Here is a 21,130-nt window from a genome sequence, read left to right as displayed (position 1 = left end):
TCCAGCCTGAGAATCTGCCTCGATTCTACCACTCGGCTGCAAACCTAACAAATTTCTAGGTCCTGAACCCCACCCTGGCCACAAGGTCGCATCCTCCATGAAGTGTAAAACTCAGCCACCCCCCGTGAGGCCACCTTTCTTCCTAGGGCCGCTGCCGGGCAAGATCGCGCGACCCTAGGGAGCAGCCTCATCTCTGGGGCCTGGTGATGACGTCACGCGGCCCCTTGCTAGCATCGCGAGACTCTCTTCTCCCTCCCCCAGTTCCCTACGCTCCCAACCGCCAGCGCCCGCTGCCAGGCAGCGGCGGGGATGGCGAGCCGCGGAGCCGAGGCGGTGACGAGAGCAGCGGTCCCGCCATTGGACGACGAAGCCTGAGGGACGGGCCAGCGTGGTGAACAAGCAGAGACCGAGGCTGCTGGCCCCGAGAGAGCGAGGGCCATGGAGGCCAGCATGCCGAAGCGGAAGGAGCCTGGCAAGTCCCTGCGCATCAAAGTCATCTCCATGGGCAACGCCGAAGTGGGAAAAGTGAGTACCGCGCTGGGAGGGGCGGGACCGCAGCGCGGCGGAGCGAAGTGCCGATTGGCTGGGAGGGCGGCCACTCAACAGCCTGGTCGCCCGGCCTCCTCCCCGCCCCTGAGCAGGCCTGGGTCTCCTGAGGGATCTGGCTCCACGAGGAAAAACTCTCCTGACCTTTATGACCTTTGGGTTGCCCCCCTCTGACACCTAAGAAGGTGTCTCGAGTGGCCTCTAACCGTTGACTATATCCCAAAGAGAGAGGAGGCCTAGGTCCTCATGTCAGATCGTCTGCTTGGATAACATGTCTGCGTTCTGGGTGACCCGTACAGGACTTTGAGGTGGAGAATAAAAGTTTAGTTACCCCAGCAGAGCTTGGGAACTGATAACTTACTGGGCTGTGTGTGAGGATGGGGATTTGTAAAATTTACTCTGTAGATTTGGAGCCCAGAATCTACATTTCATTTGTAAGAGAGCGTAACTGATGCTGAAGTGTTTCACAGGGAGGTGCAGTGGATGTCAAGGAACTTGCATTATTTTGTCTTGTTTGTGTTTCTCTCTGATAGTGTCACCACATGCATTATCGCAAAGAAGTCTTAGATCCACTGTCTTTTTCTGTGGTGCTTCTACTGGCTATCAGCTCTAAACTCTCCCATAGTATTGGGGGTAGGGAGGGCAAGAGGTGAACAGAGGTCTTTATCCCCACGTGAATTCTAAGACCGCCTCTTCATCCAAATTGTCTCTTCTTCAGGGTGAGTGGAAACTGTTAATTAAGAACCTTACAAGGTCATCAAATCAGTGATTGAGACAGAATTAGAATCTGGGTCTTCACACTCCCATTGCAATGTTCTTTCCATCATTGTTGTTTCGTCGCCAAGACTGTTTTGCCACCGCATGGACTGTAGCCCACCAGGCTCCTCTGTCTGTGGGATTTCCAAGGCAAGCATACTAGATTGAGTTGCCATTTCCCTTTCCAGGGGATCTTCCCAACCCAGGGATCGAACCCTGGTCTCCTGCATTGCCAGCGGATTCTTTACCACTGAGCAACCGGGAAGCCCCCTTGTCCAATCATTATTTGCTGTCAAAATCAACTCCTAGTAGGATCTACATGCCCAGAGAGCTGTTAATGGGAGTGTTTATGCCAAAGACCTGCACGTAATTGATGCTCAGCAAATGTTTATTAGTGTCTTTTCTTTCCATTTTGTATTGTTTATATATCTATGCATATGTATATAGTAACATAGCTGAAAGTAGATGATTACTGAACATCAACTATGTGCCAGGCATTGAAAAGAAAAGAAAGACCTCTAGAAGGTCATATACTAAATACTAAACTGGCTAAGTGAGCATGCTTACTTTTAAAATTTTACTATGCGCATGGGTTTGGGTGAACTCCGGGAGTTGGTGATGGACAGGGAGGCCTGGCGTGCTGCGGTTCATGGGGTCACAAAGAGTCGGACAGGACTGAGCAACTGAACTGAACTGAATGATTAAACTTTAGAAATAGTTTAATATGTCCAGTGTCACCACGTTCATGTAATATGGTTCTAGATTTATTAGCCAATGCAGTTAGGGAGAAGGAAATAATGTACGAAATGCTGAAAAGGAGAAAGCAAAATTGCCATTATATGTTAATGATATGATTATTTATCTGAAAACCCAAAGAGAATTAACTGAAAACCTATTAGAAACAATAGACAAAATTAATATATAAAAACTTACAGCTTTACTGTATCAGAATTATGATTTTTGGACTATAAAATTGAAAAACTGTTTTAATTTACAATAACGACCAAAATAAAGTGCCCAGACTTAAACTTCAGGAGATATAGGTAGGTCCTAGGACCTATATAAAGAAACATTTCTACAGAGAGACATACAATTACTTAGACAAGTGGAGAGGTATGTGTCCTCTTAATTAGGTTCACTCAATATTTTGGAGATATCAGTTCTTTAAAATAATCTACAACTGTCATTCAATTATAGTTAAAACATCAGTGATTTTTTTCTTTAGAACATAATAAAAGGTACTAAAAATCCTTATGAAAAATTAAATGTGAGACTAACCAAGAAAATTGAGGAGAAGAAATGAGAGGAAACTAATGCTACCAGATATTAAAACATATTTTAAAGTTACCAAGCTTTTCCTGTTGATACTGGAAAGTAAATACAGAGACATTAGAGAAACAGATTGGAGTCCAGATATAAACCCAAAAGTATAAGGAAATTCAGTTTACAACAAATATAGTTAAACTGGGAAAGTAGGGACCATTTAGGAGAAGGCCATGGCAACCCACTCCAGTACTCTTGCCTGGAAAATCCCATGGATGAAGGAGCCTGGTGGGCTGCAGTCCATGGGATCGCTAAGAGTCGGACACAATTGAGCGCCTTCACTTTCACTTTTCACTTTCATGCATTGGAGAAGGAAATGGCAATCCACTCCAGTATTCTTGTCTGGAGAATCCCAGGGACGGAGGAGCCTGGTGGGCTGCGTCTATGGGGTCACACAGAGTTGGACACGACTGAAGCGACTTAGCAGCAGCAGCAGGAGCAGGAACCATTTAATAAATACTTTTGTTACAACTATTTACTGTTTGGGGGTAGAGTGGATTCCTTCTGAATGCCTTTCTCAAAAATAATTTTTTCATAGATGAAATATTTAAATGTAATTAAAAAATGTTTGCCTTAGTTATAAAAGTAAAACATACTCATTTTAAAGGATTTAGAAAATGTAGGAAGATATACAGATAAATAATTTTAGGTTAAAAAGACATGCCCTAGTAAATAATCCTTGCCTCAAAGGACAAATCAAAGCAAATGACAAAATAACTAGAAACCAATGAAAGGAGAGAATCCATGCCAAAATCTTCAGGGCAAATTGAAAGCAATCCTGAAAGGAAAATGAATTATCTAACTCATTTCTAAAAAGGAGACATTAAAAACTAAAAGAACTTAGTAGTTGTACAACTTTGTGACTATGCTTGGAACCACTGAATTGTACACCTTAAATTATGAATATTATGGTATAGTATAACTGAACTTTCAAAAATAAAGGAACTTAAGACAGAAGAAAAAGGGCACCAAATATGAGAGAAAGAATTCCCTGGAAAGATTAATGAAAAAGAAAAATGCCTAAAATTTAAGAAAAATAGAGAAAGCAAAAAAATTACAAGATTAGTACTGAAAATCACATTCTGGAAGAAATTAAAAGAACGATTAGAGAATACTACATATATTCAGTTCTGTGGGAACATATTTCAAAATATAGAGAAAATGGAGGATTTCCTAGCAAAATATAAATTACCAAAATTGACTCAAAAAGAAGTAGAACACCCAAGTGATCAGTCATACAAAAAGAAATTGGAAAAAGCAGTTAAAAGGTTTACTATCCAAAAAGGTATCAGGATCAGATGGTTTCATGAAAAGATTTATTTAAGCTTTAGATAACATATAATTTCAGTTACTTAAGTTATTCCAAGGCAAAGAAAAAGATGAACAGTACTCCAATTTATTTATATAAAGTTATGGTTATTTAAAAAGCAAAGCTTGATATAGTATCAAAAAAGAAAAGTATATATATTATTTTCATATATACATACAAATGCATAATTCCTAAATATCCGTGAACAGACTTCAGCAGCATATCAAAAATTTCACTATTAGCACGTAGGGTTTATTCCCGGAATGCAAACTTGGTTCAATATCAAGAAGTTAATCATCATAATTTGTTTATATTCTAAACCAATTTTTCTGTTAGGCGATGTGTCTTTCTTACCAGTTTTTCTGGTTTGGGGATGTTAGAGTTATTAACTTTTCGCCAGCCATATGAGTTACAAATATTTGCCCCAGTTATGTTCTTTTAATACTTGGTGTTTTGCCATACAATTGCTTTTATTACTATTTGTATATATTCAATTATGCCCATCTTTTTAAAAATTGAAATATAGTTGATGTACAATATTATGTTAGCTCCAGGTATGTTACACAGTGATTTGACATTTGTATACATTATGAAATGATCATCACAAGTCTAGCAACCAGCTGTCCCCATATGAAGTTACTGCAATGATATTATTGACTGTATTCTCCATGCTGTATAATACATTCTAGTGGCTTACTTCTTTTATAACTGGAGGTTTGTACCTCTTGTTCCTGTTTACCTATTTCACTTCCCCATCCCCTACCCTCTCTGGCAACTGCCCATTTATTCTCTGTATCTCTGACTCTGTTTTTGTTTTGTTTGTTAGGTTCCACATATGATATCATATGGCATTTGTCTTTGACTTATTTCACTTAGCATAATACCCTCTTAAATTTCATTCATGTTTTCACAAATGATAAGGTTTCATTTTTAAAATGAAAAAAATAAAAATTTAAAATTTATTTAAAAAATAACAGTAATAGTCCATTATGTGCATATATATACATATAATATATATTTATACCATATCTTCTTTATCCATTCATCTGTGGATGAACACTTAGGTTGCTTCCATATCTTAGCTATTGTAAATAATGCTGCAGTGAACATCAGGGTGCATATATCTTTTTGAATTGGCGTTTTTGTTTGCTTCAGATAGGTACCCAGAAGTGAAATTGCTGGATCATATGGTTGTTCTATTTTTATTTTTTTGCCAGACCTTCATACAATGTGTTCCATTGTGACTGCACCAGTTGACAATCCCACCAGTGTTGCACAAGGATCCCTTTTCTCCACATCCTAACACTTGTTATTAATTGTCTTTTTGATGACAGCCATTCTTAGTAGTGTAAGGTGGTATCTCATTGTAGTTTTAATTTGCATTTCCTTTATGATTAGTGGTGTATTTTTATGTATGGTGTGAGAAAGTAGCTCAGTTGATTCTTTTACATATAGCTGTCTAGTTTTCCCAACACCGTTTATTAAAAGTGGTGTGTTTTCCCATTATATATTATTGCTTCTTTGTCATTGATTGACCATCTAACTGTGGGTTTGTGTCTGGGTTGTCTATTCTGTTCCATTGATCTGTGTGTCTGTTTTTATGTCAATATCCTGCTGTTTTGATTACTGCCATTTTGTACTATAGTTTGAAATCAGAGGGTATACCTCCAGCTTTGTTCTTTTTCAAGATGCTTTGACTATGCTTTTCTGTTTGTTTTTTTTATGGTTTCTGGGTTTTCTGTCTTGGTTGAAAATGTTTTCGGATATTCTACATATATCGCACATTTTCTTCTGAAATTTTTATTGTTTTATTTTGAAATACTTAAATCACAAATTCACCTGTAATTTTTTTTGCATATAAGTAAGTTAAGGGCCCAACTTAATTTGTTTTTCCTGATGGATATTCAGTGTGCCAGTAACCTTATACTAAATAAATTATTTTTCCCATTGACTTTAAATATCACTTTTGTCACTTTTAAAATTTTCATATATAATGGGGTCTATTTCGGAGCTCTCTGTTCTTTTCTACTAATCTACTTGTCTATTCTTATGCCAACATAAAGACCCTCTCAATTGGTTTCAAACTATATTTTAATACTTGTCAATGCAAATTCCCACCTGTTTCTACTGCCTTGTCCCTTTCCGGTTTTTTATACTTCAATTAGTTCTTCTCAGATAGCTGTTCTTTTTTTTTTTTTATTATTATTATTTAGATAGCTGTTCTTTCATATGAATTTTAGGATAATTCTATTACCTGCCTCCTGAGAAATCTGTATGCAGGTCAAGAAGCAACAGAACCGGACATGGAACAATGGACTGGTTCCAAATTGGGAAAGGAGTATGTCAAGGCTATATATTGTCACCCTGTTTATTTAACTTATAGACAGAGTACATCATGCAAAATGTTGGGCTGGATGAAGCACAAGCTGGAATCAAGATTGCAGGGAGAAATATCAATAACCTCAGATATGCAGATGACACCACCCTTAGGGCAGAAAGTGAAGAGGAACTAAAGAGCCTCTTGATGAAAGAGGAGAGTGAAAAAGCTGGTTTAAAACTCAACATTCAAAAAACGAAGATCATGGCATCTGGTCCCATCACTTCATGGTAAATATATGGGAAAACAATGGAAACAGTGACAGACTTTCTTTTCTTGGGCTTCAAAATCACTGCAGATGGTGACTGCTGCCGTGAAATTAAAAGACGCTTGCTCTTTGGAAGAAAAGCTATGACCAGCCTAGACAGCGTATTAAAAAGCAGAGACATTACTTTGCTGACAAAGGTCTGTCTATGGTTTTTTCAGTAGTCATGTATGGATGTGAGAGTTGGACCATAAAGAAAGCTGAGTGCCGAAGAATTGATGCTTTTGAACTGTGGCGTTGGAGGAGACTCTTGAGAGTCCCTTGGACTGCAAGGAGATCCATCCTAAAGGAGATCAGTCCTGGGTGTTCATTGGAAGGACTGATGTTGAAGCTGAAACTCCAATACTTTGGACATCTGATGCGAAGAGCTGACTCATTGGAAAGGACTCTAATGCTGGGATAGATTGAGGGCAGGAGGAGAAGGGGTTGACAGAGGATGAGATGGTTAGATGGCATCACCAACTCAATGGACATGGGTTTGGGTGGACTCCAGGAGTTGGTGATGGACAGGGAGACCTGCCGTGCTGCGGTTCATGGTGTCGTAAAGAGTCGGACACAACTGAGTGACTGAATTGAACTGAGTGTTTAAATTGTCTACTGGAGTTAAAGGACTTCCACGTCCCTTAATCTCATGAATAATTTAGAAAAAGGCTGTTTTTATTTTTCTAGGATATTCTGAGAGAAAACATTTGAAAAGTGCTTTCAAGCTGTAAGGTGTTTTTTAAAGTGTAGCTTTTTAGCCGTAGTCACTCCAAGGAAGTTTTTCCTTCAGTTCCCAGTGAGCTTATTAAGTATTTTTTAAAGCAGCTGTCCTATTTAATTTAGATTGAGGTTCATCAGGAAAGTGAGCAGAATAAGCGTCATCACCAGTGCTTCAAGTAAATTATGTTTCATGAGTGCTAAGGATTGCTATTAATGTACAAGTCATTTTAAATCGCTTTTTCATTGGCACTGAGCTAATCTCTCAGATGTGAAGATACAAGATAAAAGGAGTAAAATACCAGTGCTTGCCTTCAAGTAGTTTACTGTCTAGCTGAAGAGAGAAAATGATGTACAGGTAAAAGATAACAAGGCAGTGAATGATAACAAAAACATTGTATATATATTTATATATACATCTATATACATGTGTAGTTTATGTTAGAGGAGTTCGGATGTAGGCAAGATCTCTTATAACCAGAGTGCTTTGGGATAAGTAAGATTTGGAAAGAAGGGAGAAAGCTCATTCCAAATAGGAAGGAAAGTAATGACAAGAGTCAGGAAGTCAGGCCTGGAATTTGGCAGAAATGGAGGATTTATTTTAGAAGGGTTTAGACAGAAGACAGATTAGGGTCAGATTATGGAAGGTCTTGAATAATGGACAGAGGAGTTCGGATGTTGAACTCTTGGCAGTGAGAAGCTGCTGCAGATTTTTAGTTAGAGAAGTGAAATAATGTTAGCAGTATGCAGTGTTGATTGAAATTGGGAGGGAAAGGAGGCATAAAGACCAATAAAGAATTTCCTATAGTTGTACAGGAGTAGATAATGAAGACCTAAACTAAAGTGGTATCAATGGGAATTAGAACGAAGAGAAAAAAAAAAGAAAAAAAAAAAAGAACGAAGAGAAAGATCGAAGAAACGGTCAAAAGAAGATTTAGAAAGACTCAGAGTCAGATATGACTTTAATAATTTAATCCTCTGTAATTGGGAAAATGGTATCATTAACGGAAACAGATGTCAGCAGGATGAGCTGTCTGCTGTTTTTATGTATAAGATTAGTTCATATTTGGACATGTGGAATTTGTAGAATGGTTGGACATCTAGGTAGAAATTGGTCTAGTAGATATTTGGAGATGTGGATCTGGTCTGGGGAGGGAAGTCGAGATAGATATTTTGGTGTTATTATTAAAAGTATGTTGGTGTTATTATTGAGTAGAAGAGGGCTTCAAAAGAAGAGAGAACAAGGATTGAGCACTAAATTGAAAACATACCCATATTTGGCATTAAGGAAAGAGTTTTGAAATAATTTCTCTTTAAAAACTTCACCTTTAGTACCTGTTTCCGTTATTTTATAATTTCAGCTTTTAAAAAAGCATTGTCTCATGGGGTAGATGAAGAAACCATAATGAAGAAATGTGCTTATTTTTTATGGGTTCCCAGAGTGTCTTTACTAAAAGCTTTTATTTTTACCTTTTTAGAGCTGTATTATAAAGCGATACTGTGAGAAGAGATTTGTGTCTAAATACCTTGCAACAATTGGAATTGACTATGGAGTCACAAAGTGAGTACATGTATTGTTTCCTTAGGCTTGCAAATCACATAGAAATTCAGAACCCCTCTAAACTGATCTGTCTTGAAATAGAGATTCTGAAGATAAATTGGTATAGAGAGGAATGAGACCTTTACAGACAGCAGTGATCATGTCGTTTGTTCATCATGGAGCACGTTCTGTTTGCCAGGCCTTCTGAGTGGGATGTAGGGGCTGGTGATGGGCAAGTCAGCACAAAGCCTGACTGGCAGACATAGCTTTTCAGGAAGCATGTGTCTATGTAAGCAGGTCCTGTTAGCAGGTGTGTTTTTAGAGAATTTTGAAATATTCACTCTAAGAATTTTAAATATTATGTGAAAATTTTTCTATCAGAAAACTTCCTTTTAGTGATCTTTTTATAGCATTTTGAAATCTAGCAAAAATTATCTGGGTAGAGTGAAATTGGGTATCAGTGGGGATTTATTTGGAGGTGGATTGAAATGGGTTGAGCTTGGGGAGATAGAGTCACATTAGGAGGAAAGCACACTGTGGAAGTGTAGAATGGAGGTAGATAGCTCATCTCCAGAGAGGGAGCTTCAAGTGTTCACTATTCTGAACCTGGCCTGCCCCTCCCTTCTCTCTTATTACATTCTTTCACACACTTTACTCTCCATCCACACTGAATTCATACAATCATACTTTTCTCTCTCAGTGCCATCCTTCATGCTGTCCACCTGAAATGTCCTTTCCCCTCGTCTCTCCACCTGTCAATCTCCTCAAGCTGTAAAGTATACATGTTCCCATGAGATGTTCTGAACGTCCCCTTTATCGGTCAGGACTCATTTTAGTTGAAAATGACAGTTGTATTAAAATTCTCTTTTATTCATAGGTGTTAGCATAAATTATCTTGTCTTATTATTTGTATGTGTTTAATGTCTCCTGCTAGATTATGAGCTCCATGTAGAGAGGCTATTAGAATAAATTATCTCCAAGTACCTGATACAGTGCTAGTACACAGTCCATACTCAATAAATAATTATTGTTAGGTAAGATAGATGTTGGACTGTGAAGAAAGCTGAGCGCCGAAGAATTGATGCTTTTGAACTGTGGTGTTGGAGAAGACTCTTCTGAGAGTCCCTTGGACTGCAAGGAGATCCAACCAGTCCATCCTGAAGGAGATCAGTCCTGGGTGTTCATTGGAAGGACTGATGCTGAAGCTGAAACTCCAATACTTTGGCCACCTCATGCAAAGAGTTGACTCATTGGAAAAGACCCTGATGCTGGGAGGGATTGGGGGCAGGAGGAGAAGGGGACGACAGAGGGTGAGATGGTTGGATGGCATCACCAACTCAATGGACATGAGTTTGAGTAAACTCCGGGAGTTGGTGATGGACAGGGAGGCCTGGTGTACTGTGATTCATGGGGTCGCAAAGAGTCAGACACGACTGAGCAACTGAACTGAACTGATCTGAGGACAGATGCAGCTAAAGAGGAAGTTTGTGACATTAGAATATGAGGGCAACATTCAAGAAGGTAGACTAAAGTGGTGAGGGGTATCTATATTTCAGGGCGCAGGATTTCAGTGATATGGTAGTATATCCTGTTTAAGGCAGTTTTGTTTTGAGCCCATATTAGTAGCTAATTTATTTCATCTAAGAAGTGAGAGTTATGATGTCATGCCATAGAGCTGCGGTTTAGTCAATAGACTATAGTCATCTCATCATCTGAGGAATATTGGTTCCAGGACCCCCTGTGGATACCAAAACCTGCCTTTAAATCCCTTATATATAAGATAGTGTAGTACTTACTATACACATTCTCTCAATACTTTAAATCTTCTCTATATAACTTATAATACATAATAGAATGTAAATACAATGTTAATGCTATGTAAATAGTTTCCACTTTGCAGCAAATTCAAATTTTGCTTTTTGAAATTTCAAGGGTTTTTTTTTTCCCCTGAATATTTTTGGTCCAAGTTCAGTTGAATCTATGGATATAGAACTTGCAGATATGGAGTGTTGATTATGTTCTGTTTCTGGTTGAATTTTTTTTTTTGTCCTTTGGTGAGCAAGAGAATATGGTTGACAGAAACCCAACTCATCAGAAAAAAAAAAAAAAAGAAAAAAAAAGGCTATTAATCAATTCACATAATCCAATCATGAGGATATAGCTGGGTCTGAGAGATCCCTGGAACTAGGGAGGGATTTCACAACATGTCTCTCTCTATCTTTTGGCTCCCTCTCCACAGCTGCCATTACCTCTCAGGCTTTCCAAAACTAATCTCAAATTTAAAAATCCCAGGGAAGGTTTTGATTGTCCAGGTGGTGACAGGCGCCCTTCCCCAGCTCTGTTAGCTGTGGCCAGCAGAGTGGCATCAAAAAAGAAGATGGAAGAACCCATTTAAACCACAGTTGGCAGGAGGAGGGAAGGTACTCTTTGAGCAGTCAAAACAATGGAAGCCCACTCCATCCTTCAAATCACAGTATGCTTAAAACTACTTGTAGAGTCTGTAAAAATGAAGATTCCCAAGCCTCATCCAGTAAGTTTGTGATTTACTGGGTCTGAGGTGGGGCACAGGACTCTACGATATAAACACTCTCCCCCTCTTTCTGTAATTATGATTCAGGTGGTCTTCAGGTCACAGTTTAGGAAAGCACTGGCTTGAGGTAATGAATTACCATTTTTCTTAAGGTAATATCCTCTGTCAGACTTCTGAAGTAAACTGCTCTGTTTTGAGTTCCAGTTTGTAAACATAATTTGTTACTTCCTGATTTTATAAACTTCAGTTCCATCCCTTCTCAGCTGCCATGTGACAAAACTTTCTAATAGGAGTTGTTATATAAGATCTTCTCCAGATGCTCTCAAACTCTTAAATATTTTGTTTTGTTTTGCTGTTCTCACATCCTTTTATGAGACAGATCCTCCTGATTTCACAGTTGTTAAAATGAAAACAAATATGCATCTTAGAACTGATGAAATATGGCAGAGAGTTCAGGACTGAAGAAATCATGATAAGATGAGTAGTGGTTAGTCTGATTTAAATATACAAGTAATTTAAAACAACTGTAGGAATTATGGTTTCAGAATAGAAAGTACATGTTATAAACTTGGAAAGGGAATTATAATCATAAACAAAGCAGGAGGTAATATAGAAACAATGAGAGCAGGTGCTATTTCCTTGTAGTCCACAGAGGGAGTCCTACCAATGCTGTCTGAAGCATGTTACTTAAAAAACAGAACTCTAATCTGTTGATTTATTGTTAATAATCTCTATTCTTAACCTTAGAGGAATCTTTTAGGAAATCCTATTTCTGTAATGAAGAACATTTATATTTAAAACTCAGTAATTCCCCCCAGTTTACTTCAGTTTCTTTTTCTTTCTTTTGTTAAATTCAGTGAAAAGTAAAATTTTCTTTTATTTTAAATTAATATAACCCCAATTTTATAAAAATATTGATGTTTATCTTTCTTATCTACATATAAAAAAGAAGTCTACAGTGATGCTCATCTGTGTTAATGAAGGTTTTTTTTTTTTTTCTGGGTGGTAGCCTTTGGGATTACTTTTAAGCTTTCATCTTTGTACTTTTCTTTAGTGTTTAAGTTATTTATAATGTTTCATTCACTCACTTTCCAGTAGTTATTTTTCTCTAAAAAATAAAAGGACTAGGAGCAAGAATGCTATGATGTTAGCAGTAGTTAATTCTAATGTGAATGGTTGTTATTTCCCTTTTCTTTTCTCTACTTCCAAATTTCTGAAAACAGATTGACTGTTATTCTTGCTCAAATGAAGATCATAAGAAAATTAAACAAACATCATTAAAATAATAATACAACCTTGTACTATTTATTTGTACTATTTATTTTACTGCATGGTAACAAGCACAACCAGTAGTAATTAAGATGTCACTCTAAGTGAAGTAAAACATTTTGTTTTTCTTCATCTTGCTCCTACTGTCCCAAATAAATTTGTTTTAGCAGCACAGTAATAGCTACCGTTTGTTTTGTACGGGGTATAGACTGAACTGTCCTGGTAAGATGAAGCTAAATGGGGGTGCTTGTTCTAAAAAAGCCTCTTTTAAATTTCATATGCATAACCTTTTGAAATTCATAAGTAACATAAATGATATTACCATGAGTACAGAAGCCATGACCCTCTTTGGGATTGTTTTCATTTGAACATTTCAGGGTACAAGTCAGAGACAGAGAGATCAAAGTTAACATCTTTGATATGGCTGGACATCCCTTCTTCTACGAGGTAAGAAAGCCTTTTTGAGAAAAACCTATATCCAGTATTGTCAATGGGTTGAAGGAATGCTCCTGAATTATCAAAACAACCAATATTCAAGTCATGTGTAAAAATAGGTAAATTTAGCCAGTGTTTGTGTCTTAACTTAATGGATATCTGTTGGTTTTTTGTACTGTCTCCTTAAATAGTGGTAGGAAATTTTGTTGCTAATCTTTCAAACACTTAGATAAGACATTTTGACCTTCAACAGACTGTTGCTTTTCACTTTGTGCCTTAGCCTAGAATGTGAAAAGATAATTACATTCATCCTGAGACTTAGGAATTCAGAAGTGAACCCTTCGTAGCAGGGTTCTAGAGGGATTTTCTAGGGCACTCCTCAGTCGTGTGTTCTGTCTCCCCAGAAGTTAAAGCAGCTTCACTTCGTTTACTTTCATCTGCTTATCTGTCCTCAGTAGTCTCAAAGTGAATCTCTTTGAATGGCCATTCTCTTTTGTGTTTCCTTCCTTGTGTTTTTCTTTTTCCATAAGGAGTCTCTTTACTCTTTCTAGTTTGGCCATTTCATTTCTGCTTTTCTCTTTATTATTTCCTTCCTTCTGCTTGCTATGGATTTATTCTGCTCTTCTTCTTCTGTGTTTTTGAGGTGGGAGCGTAGATTATTGATTTGAGATGTTCATCTTTTCTAATGTATGAACTTAGTATTATAAATTCTCCTGTCAGTACTGCATAGCTGTATCCCACAAATTTTGGTATGTTGTATTTTCATTTTCATTTGTACACTTCTTTTCAAAATTTCCCTTGAGATTTTCTGTTTGATCTATGGATTATTTAGAAGTATGTTGTTTAGTTTCCAAATGTTTAGAAATTCCTGTTATCTTTCTGTTAACTGATTTCTAGTTTGATTTCAGAGAACATACTGTAATCAGAGAACATACTGTATGATTTCAAATCTTTAAAATTTATTGAGGTTTTTTCCCATGGCTCAGGATGTGGCCTGTCTTGGTAAATGTTATGTGGGCACTTAAGAAGAATGTGTATTCTGCTATTGATGGATAAAATGTTCTATAAATATTCATTAGATCCTTTTGGTCAATTACGTTGATGAATTCTTCTATATCCTTGCTTTTTTTCTGTTTAGTTGTTCTGTTAGTTGCTAAAAGAGGGGTTTTGAAGTTTCCAGCTGTAACTGTGGATTTGTCTATTTCTCTTTTCAGTTTTTGCTTCACATATTTGCAGCTGTCTTGTTTGGTGCATATACATTTAGGATTGCTTTGTCTTTATTATATAATTTTGTTATTGTATACTATCCGCCTGTGTCTCTGATAATTTTCTTCCTAATGTCTATTTTATCTGATATTAATATAGACATTTCTGCTTTCTTTTGATTAATATTTGCATGATACATCTTTTTCTATCTTTGCACTTTCAGTCTGCTTGTATCTTTATATTTGAAGTGACTTTCTTAGAGGACAATACATAGTTCAATCATTTTTTTTTAAAGTATTATGACAATTTTTGTCCTTTAGCCCACTTATTTTTCTGTAATTATTGATATGTTAGGGCTTAAGTCTACTATTTTATTTTTTGTTTTCTATTTTTCATTTCTATTTTCTTTTTCCTGTCTTCCTGTGGGTTACTTGAATGCTTTCTGAATTCTATTTTGATTTGTCTGTAGTGTTTTTGAGTAAATCTTTCTGCATAGCTTTATTGGTGGACACTCTACTTATTACACTACATGTTATCACAGTCTACTGTTATTACTTTAACAATTTTAGTGGGGTGTAGAAACTATTCCTCCTTTTATGTCCCTTTATCCTCTCCCATTTATAATCATCTTAAATATTTTGTCTACATATAAGAGAACCACAGTACTGTTTAATTTTTGGTTAACTGTCAAACATAATTTAGAGAATGAGAGACAAGGAAAGCGTATTATATTCACTCATATTTTTGCTTGCCCTATTTTTTCATCTTTTGTTGTGTTCCTATTGCAGGAAGTGGGGGGGCCTTCCAGGGCCAAAAAGGGGGCTCTTGTCTAACACTCAGAAAAGAATTGACTGAGGAGACACACGTGCTGACACAAAGCAAGAGACTTTACTGGGAAGGGGTGCCTGGGCGGAGAGCGGTAGGGTAGGGGAACTCAGGAGGACTGCTCTGCCACATGGCTTGCAGTCTTGGATTTTATGGTGATGGGATTAGTTTCCAGATTTTCTTTAGCCAGTCTTTCTGATTCAGGGTCCTTCCTGGTGGTGCATGCATTGTTCAGCCAGAATGGATGCCAGCGAGAAGGATTCTGGGAGGTGGTAGAACACATGTTGTCTCCTTTTGACCTTTCCCAAATTCTCCCAGTAGGTGGTGGCTTGTTAGTTGCGTGTTCCTTACTAGGACCTCCTGTTGTGAAATAACTCACACAGATGGTTATTATGGTGCTTTTGGTTAGTGTGCCTCCCCTAACATTCCAAGGCAGCTTTCATCCTTTCTGTTTAGAGGACTCCTTTAGCCATTCTTTTAGTGTAAGTCTGGTGGCAACAGAGTGTCTTAGTTTTCCTTGATTGAGAATGTTTTGGTTTCCCCTTTGGTCTTGAAGAATTTTTTTTTTTTTTATTGCAGGTATGGGATTCTGGGTTGATATTGTTACCAGACCAAACTTGGGTACACTTGCCCTTGCACAGTAAATTCAATTCAACTGACAATGGGTTACGGTGAAGGAAAAGTACAGTGTTTATTGTAGGGTGCCAAGCAAGTAGTTGGGAACTACTAAAACACAGAACAAAACCCCAAATTCCTAAAGGGTTTTTTGTCAAAGCATTTTTAAAGGTGAGGGAGGGAGGGTGTAGCTGTTGCACAATTCTCTGATTGGCTGATGGTGAGTTAACATGGCAGAGGTTGGCATTCTCTTTCCTTAGGCCCCAGTAGGTCTGGGGGTGCTTCTTGCTCTTGGTCATTAAGTAGTTCATTTCTTCCACTGGTGGTGATTTTAGCATCTGTAAAACAGCTCAGAAAGTGTGCATCAGATACTATTATTTAGGTATTTAAAAGAGGAGCTATAGCAGAGGATATGAGGGAGAAGTCTGTCCTGAAAACTGCTCCATGGGGTCCTGCTCAGTTACAATTTTTCTTCTTTCTTCTTTTTCAGCATTTGAAAAACAGTGCTTCTTTCCTCTGGCCTCATGGTTTCTGATGAGAAATCTGCTGTCATTTGAAATGTCTTTTCCCCTCACTTTACTTTTTTAACATCATCACTACTTTTTTAATATAAGATCAAGTCCACTTCATCTTAAACTTAGAAATTTCTACTGTAAAATTGTTTCAACTCTGCATTAAGAAAGCAGCAGTGTTTTAAGCATTGTATTTCGTGGGAAAAATAGTACATATCACAGAAAACTTCCTACTTTGCTGTTTTCTCTAATTTCTCTTGAACTGTGTAAAGGTTATTTCATGTTATATGAGAATCATTTCTCCTCATATGATTATTTTCCTTTTCTTTACTTATATTTCCTTATCATTTGTTGTTTTCGCGCCAGCTCTTGTACTCACTGAGCCTCTTAGCCCCAGTAATTTCAACGCTCTCAGGGAAGAATGGGGTTTCTGACCGAGAGATTTATTGGGAAGTTTAACTTAATTACCAATAGGTTCAGAGAGGTGTCATTTTCTTTTTTTTCTTCTAACTGCTTTCATGATTTTTTCCCTTTGTCTTTAGTTTTTAGAGGTTTAATTATGATGTCTATTGGCATGGATTTCTTTGAGTTTTTCTTGTTTGGGGTTTTCTCAGCTGCTTATATCTGTAGGCTTACATCTCTTGACAAATTTGGGAAGTTTTCAGCTATTATTTCTTTAGTACTTTTTCAGCCCTACCATATTTATCCTCTCCTTCCTGGACTCTGATCTTGTTATAGCTTCACTGGTTCCTAAGGCTCTGCTCTTTTCCTTTTTTGTTTCTTTTTTCTTTTCTTTCTTTCTTTTTTTAAAAGTTTATTTCCTTTCTGTTGTTCAGATTAGGTAATTTTTATTATCTTGCCTTCTGTTTCATTGATTCTTTCCACCATCTCCTCCATACACAACTCCTGAACTTTTTATTTCAGTCATTCTTTTCTTTCAGTAGTTTTTCTAAAATTTCCACTGTGCCTTTGCTTGAGTAGGTGCAGGTAGATAGTGTTTTCCTGAGGTGTCAGGTTGGAGGAGAGTGGTTATCCTGTAAAGTCTTTCCTGGTCTTTCACTAAAGAGAGGAGCCTTTTGTTAGGCTTTTATTGGTCTGTACTCATTGGTATTTCCAAGTAGTACTTCTGCAGCTCTAAATTTTGCATACATGAGGAAAAGAAAACCAAGGAAACTCACCTCTAAGTCATTCCTCAGGTCCCAAGGTCCCTTGCTTGTCTGCCTTCTTCTCTCTACTTTCCAGAGTCTTCTTATGTATGTTTTATATATATACATAGTGTCCAGGAATTTTACTTGTGCTTTGTGGAAATAATAGAGGAAAGTACATCTACTTCATCTTCCCAGAGGAAACGTAACTTAGTGGCTGTTTAATCTTCCATCTTGTGACACCCAGATACACTCTGCTTTAAAGTTCAATAATCCCAGTTCCCATAGTATCCTATTTATTTAAACTGTGGATTAAGTCTGCCAGGACTCACAGTAGACGCTCTTTGGGGAGATAAGAATAATAGGATTCTAGGGCACCATTGAGGCATCCATTTGGACCTAAGGATACTCAGCTTTGAGATAAAATGAATTCCTTTTGATTGTAAAGCCTTATAATGGTTATATCAATTTCACAAGTATAGAATATTGTCAGTGAAAAAGGCATGGAGGCTCTCAGTGACCAGAAATTTGACATAGATTCTGACTACCAGAAATGCTAACATTAATCTTCAGTTCAGTTCAGTCACTCAGTCATGTCTGATTCTTTGTGACTCCATGAATCGCAGCACGCCAGGCCTCCCTGTCCATCACCAACTCCCAGAGTTTACTCAAACTCATGTACGTTGAGCCAGTGATGCCATCCAGCCATCTCATCCTCTGTCGTTAATCTTAATCTTAGGTTACACCAAAGTTATGTAAATGGAGAGTTAGGAGATGCCTGAGAATCAATGTGGTCCAGATTTCTGTCATTGTAGGATTTCTTTCCGTAGCATTCCTGATTGATGGCCATCATTCACTTACCAGATAGCAGCATGCCAGTTTCTATGCTGCAGACTGGGAATACACAACCCCTGTTTTCACGACACATAAACAAGTCAGAGAAGACACATGTTAAACAAAGGACAGAATGCTTGGGAGGACTTAATACCCACACCTAGCTTATCTGGAAAGTCAGGAAATCCTGTTGAAGGAAGCAGTATTTAAACTGAGTGTTGATGGAGAAGTAAGAGTTATGTAGGTTGGTGGGAATCCAAGGACAATATAATTCATGGGACAGTTTTGAGTGGTGCAGACTGTAAGAGTTTGAAGAGTGATTTTCTTTAATGATGGGGTCTCACCCCTTCACAAGTTAATCCTTTAGAGTTAAAAACTCCATATTAACAACTTCTCTGTTGTGAAGGCTGCCTTCCTTTGACTTTTGCCACTGATTCTCGCCTTGTTTTTGAAGCAACATAGACTGAGTCTGTGCTTCTACAAGAGACATCCTAATATTTGTTAATTTGCTTCTTTCAAGGTAAACCATTTATTATTATTATTAACATTATTCATTTAAACATTTTTTAAAATATTAAAAACATATTTTATCCATCCTTTGTGGATAACCTCTGGTGAGCTGATAGGGAGCTGAGAACTGAACACCACCTTCCAGATATTGTCTGACTAATGAAGAAGACCAAGTCTTCTATTACTTTCTGTCATTAGACTCTAGAATCTTACAAACGCAACTCACGATTTCAATAGCTTTTTTTTAGCAGCTCACAGAAATAGAAGTATAATTAACAGAAGCGCCTTAAAATCATCACTTCTGAAGTACCTTTTCTCCAAAATAGCCTTGATCTCATCTTTTTTGTCAAATGTTTGCTGTCTATAGCTCAAACCCTCCTTTTTAACAAAGCCAAAGCCATCATCTTTCTAAGCCCTCAACTGACCAGCATACCTCTTTGCTCAGCACATACCTAGTGAAGCACCCACGTTCATCCTTGGGGTCCCAGGCTTCCTCATATCCTTAGCACCTGTTCTGTGTTGAAGCTTCCATTGTCACCAGTCCAACCCACCAGGTTAACTCAAAGGGCCTGCTGAGAAAATATGGTCCCTAAGTGTGTCTGATAGTGATCTCAGTGCAAAATGTCAGAGAGGGGACTCCCGCCCAAGAGAAAGGTGGCCTGTGTCTTGCCATGAGTCTTGCTTCCCCTCGGGCACACAACTGAATCCTGGGGTTTATTGGAATGAGTTAATGGGTCTATAATAACTTTCTGAGGCCTGAGTGATATTAAACTAACAGCTTTCTCTAAACTACAAGCTTGAAAAGTGTGCCATCTCTGCTTTAAAGTTCAATAATCCCAGTTCCCATAGTATCCTATTTATTTAAACTGTGGATTAAGTCTGCCAGGACTCACAGTAGACGCTCTTTGGGGAGATAAGAATAATAGGATTCTAGGGCACCATTGAGGCATCCATTTGGACCTAAGGATACTCAGCTTTGAGGTAATAAATTCACTCACTCAAGGTAACATAGGTAGATACTTGCTGAACCCAGAATTGAGTTTGAGTCCTTTGAAAGAGAAATCCATTGAGCTTTTTAAATTCTCTTTTTATACACAAATCTCACTTTGGACAGCGTGATCTGCATCTTGCAATTTTCTTTTCCTCTTTGGCCTCTACTTCTGTTCTTTACTATAGCACATTCAGCCATTTGATTAAACAAATATGTGTCAAATATTTATACCTGCTAGGCCCAGGGACTGACACAAAGGTGATGTGTGCCTTCACACCACTTATAGTCTAGTGGAGAGGATAGCTAGCTATGCCACTAACTATGAAACTAGACAGGTAGTGACGTGAGTGCTCTTAGAAGTACAAAATGCTGTGGTATTCCAGGGGATATAGAGATTGCATTCTGTTTTGCAGGTGGAGGGGACCAGATGGTGAGGAAGGGAGAAGAAAAAGCTACATGAAAGATACAGCATTATAGCTTGACCTTGGAAAGTGGAAGATGAAGAGGTGTCTATTTCCAGGTGGAATTAGGAGGGCATAGGGCAGGTTTGGGGAATGAGATTATCCAGTTTGAAGTACAGGAGATAGGTTGGGGGGGTAAGGTTGAAAAGTGGGTGGAGGACTGTTCAGAAAGTGTTAATGTCATTTATAAGGGTTTGAACTTTGGAGAGTGTGCACTAGAGAAACAGGAAAGAATTTTTGAGCCAGGGCTTTAAAAAAGATACATATGCACAGTATATAGTGTTGTTAGGGAGATTGCTTAGAAGACTTGAGCATCGTGCAATCAAGAGATAATATTGGCAACGAAAATGGAACGGAAGTGATAGTGCAGGAAGCATGGCGGAGGCAGCTTCTGCAGAATTGTTTGAGCAGAGGGACAGGAGAGCAGCAGAGGCTAGCACCAGGCTGTCAACCCCAGTGACTCAGAGAAGGGTGTGCTGCTTTCATCACTAGAAGTTCAAGAGAAGGAAAAGTTTAGGAAGGAATGAGGTGGAGGGCTTCCTGTTATACAGATTGAATGAGGTTCCAATAGGACATTCAGCTGGGAGTCTAGAGCTACTTGGAAATGCAGGAAGCACAGAGGAAAGGACTCGTCTTGGAGGTTCTCACAGCTGAAACTGTGCAAGTGGTTGACTTTGCTGAGTTGGGAAGGATGACAAAGAAAGGACGAGGGCCCAGAACAGGGTTGGGGAACTGTGGCAGCACACTGCAGTGGGAGCAGTGGAGCGAAGAGGAGTCGGTGGAAGAGAGATGAGTTAAAGAGCCTGGAGAATGTGATGTGGGAGCCAGGCAACAGGATTCCGGACAGAAGGGAAAGCCCCACTGTAGCTGCTGCAAGAGGGCTGAGGACCCTGAGTACTGAGGAGAAAGGACGCCTTCCTGGTCTGCATCATGTTAAATTCACTGATTTTGTTGGGTTGGATTTTAGGGGATAGCTTCCTAT

At 38.3% G+C, this 21,130-nt stretch overlaps 1 protein-coding gene across 2 annotated transcripts in view; it reads left to right on the top strand.

The window, feature by feature from the left end:
• The first annotated feature begins 271 nt into the window (after positions 1 to 271).
• Positions 272 to 21,130, top strand: part of DNAJC27 (DnaJ heat shock protein family (Hsp40) member C27) — a 38,219-nt gene continuing 17,360 nt past the window's right edge. For both annotated transcript variants that reach the window (XM_043917326.1, XM_043917327.1), the window contains exons 1-3: positions 272 to 525; positions 8,754 to 8,836; positions 12,992 to 13,061. In XM_043917326.1, coding sequence (XP_043773261.1) covers positions 439 to 525; positions 8,754 to 8,836; positions 12,992 to 13,061 — 240 coding nt within the window. In that variant the 5' untranslated portion in view covers positions 272 to 438. The remainder of the gene's footprint in view (positions 526 to 8,753; positions 8,837 to 12,991; positions 13,062 to 21,130) is intronic.

The sequence above is a fragment of the Cervus elaphus genome, chromosome 11, assembly GCF_910594005.1.
Source record: "Cervus elaphus chromosome 11, mCerEla1.1, whole genome shotgun sequence".
Classification (NCBI taxonomy): domain Eukaryota; kingdom Metazoa; phylum Chordata; class Mammalia; order Artiodactyla; family Cervidae; genus Cervus; species Cervus elaphus.
The sequence above is the reverse complement of the archived record's forward strand: the minus strand, read 5'-3'. Positions and strand labels throughout refer to the sequence as shown.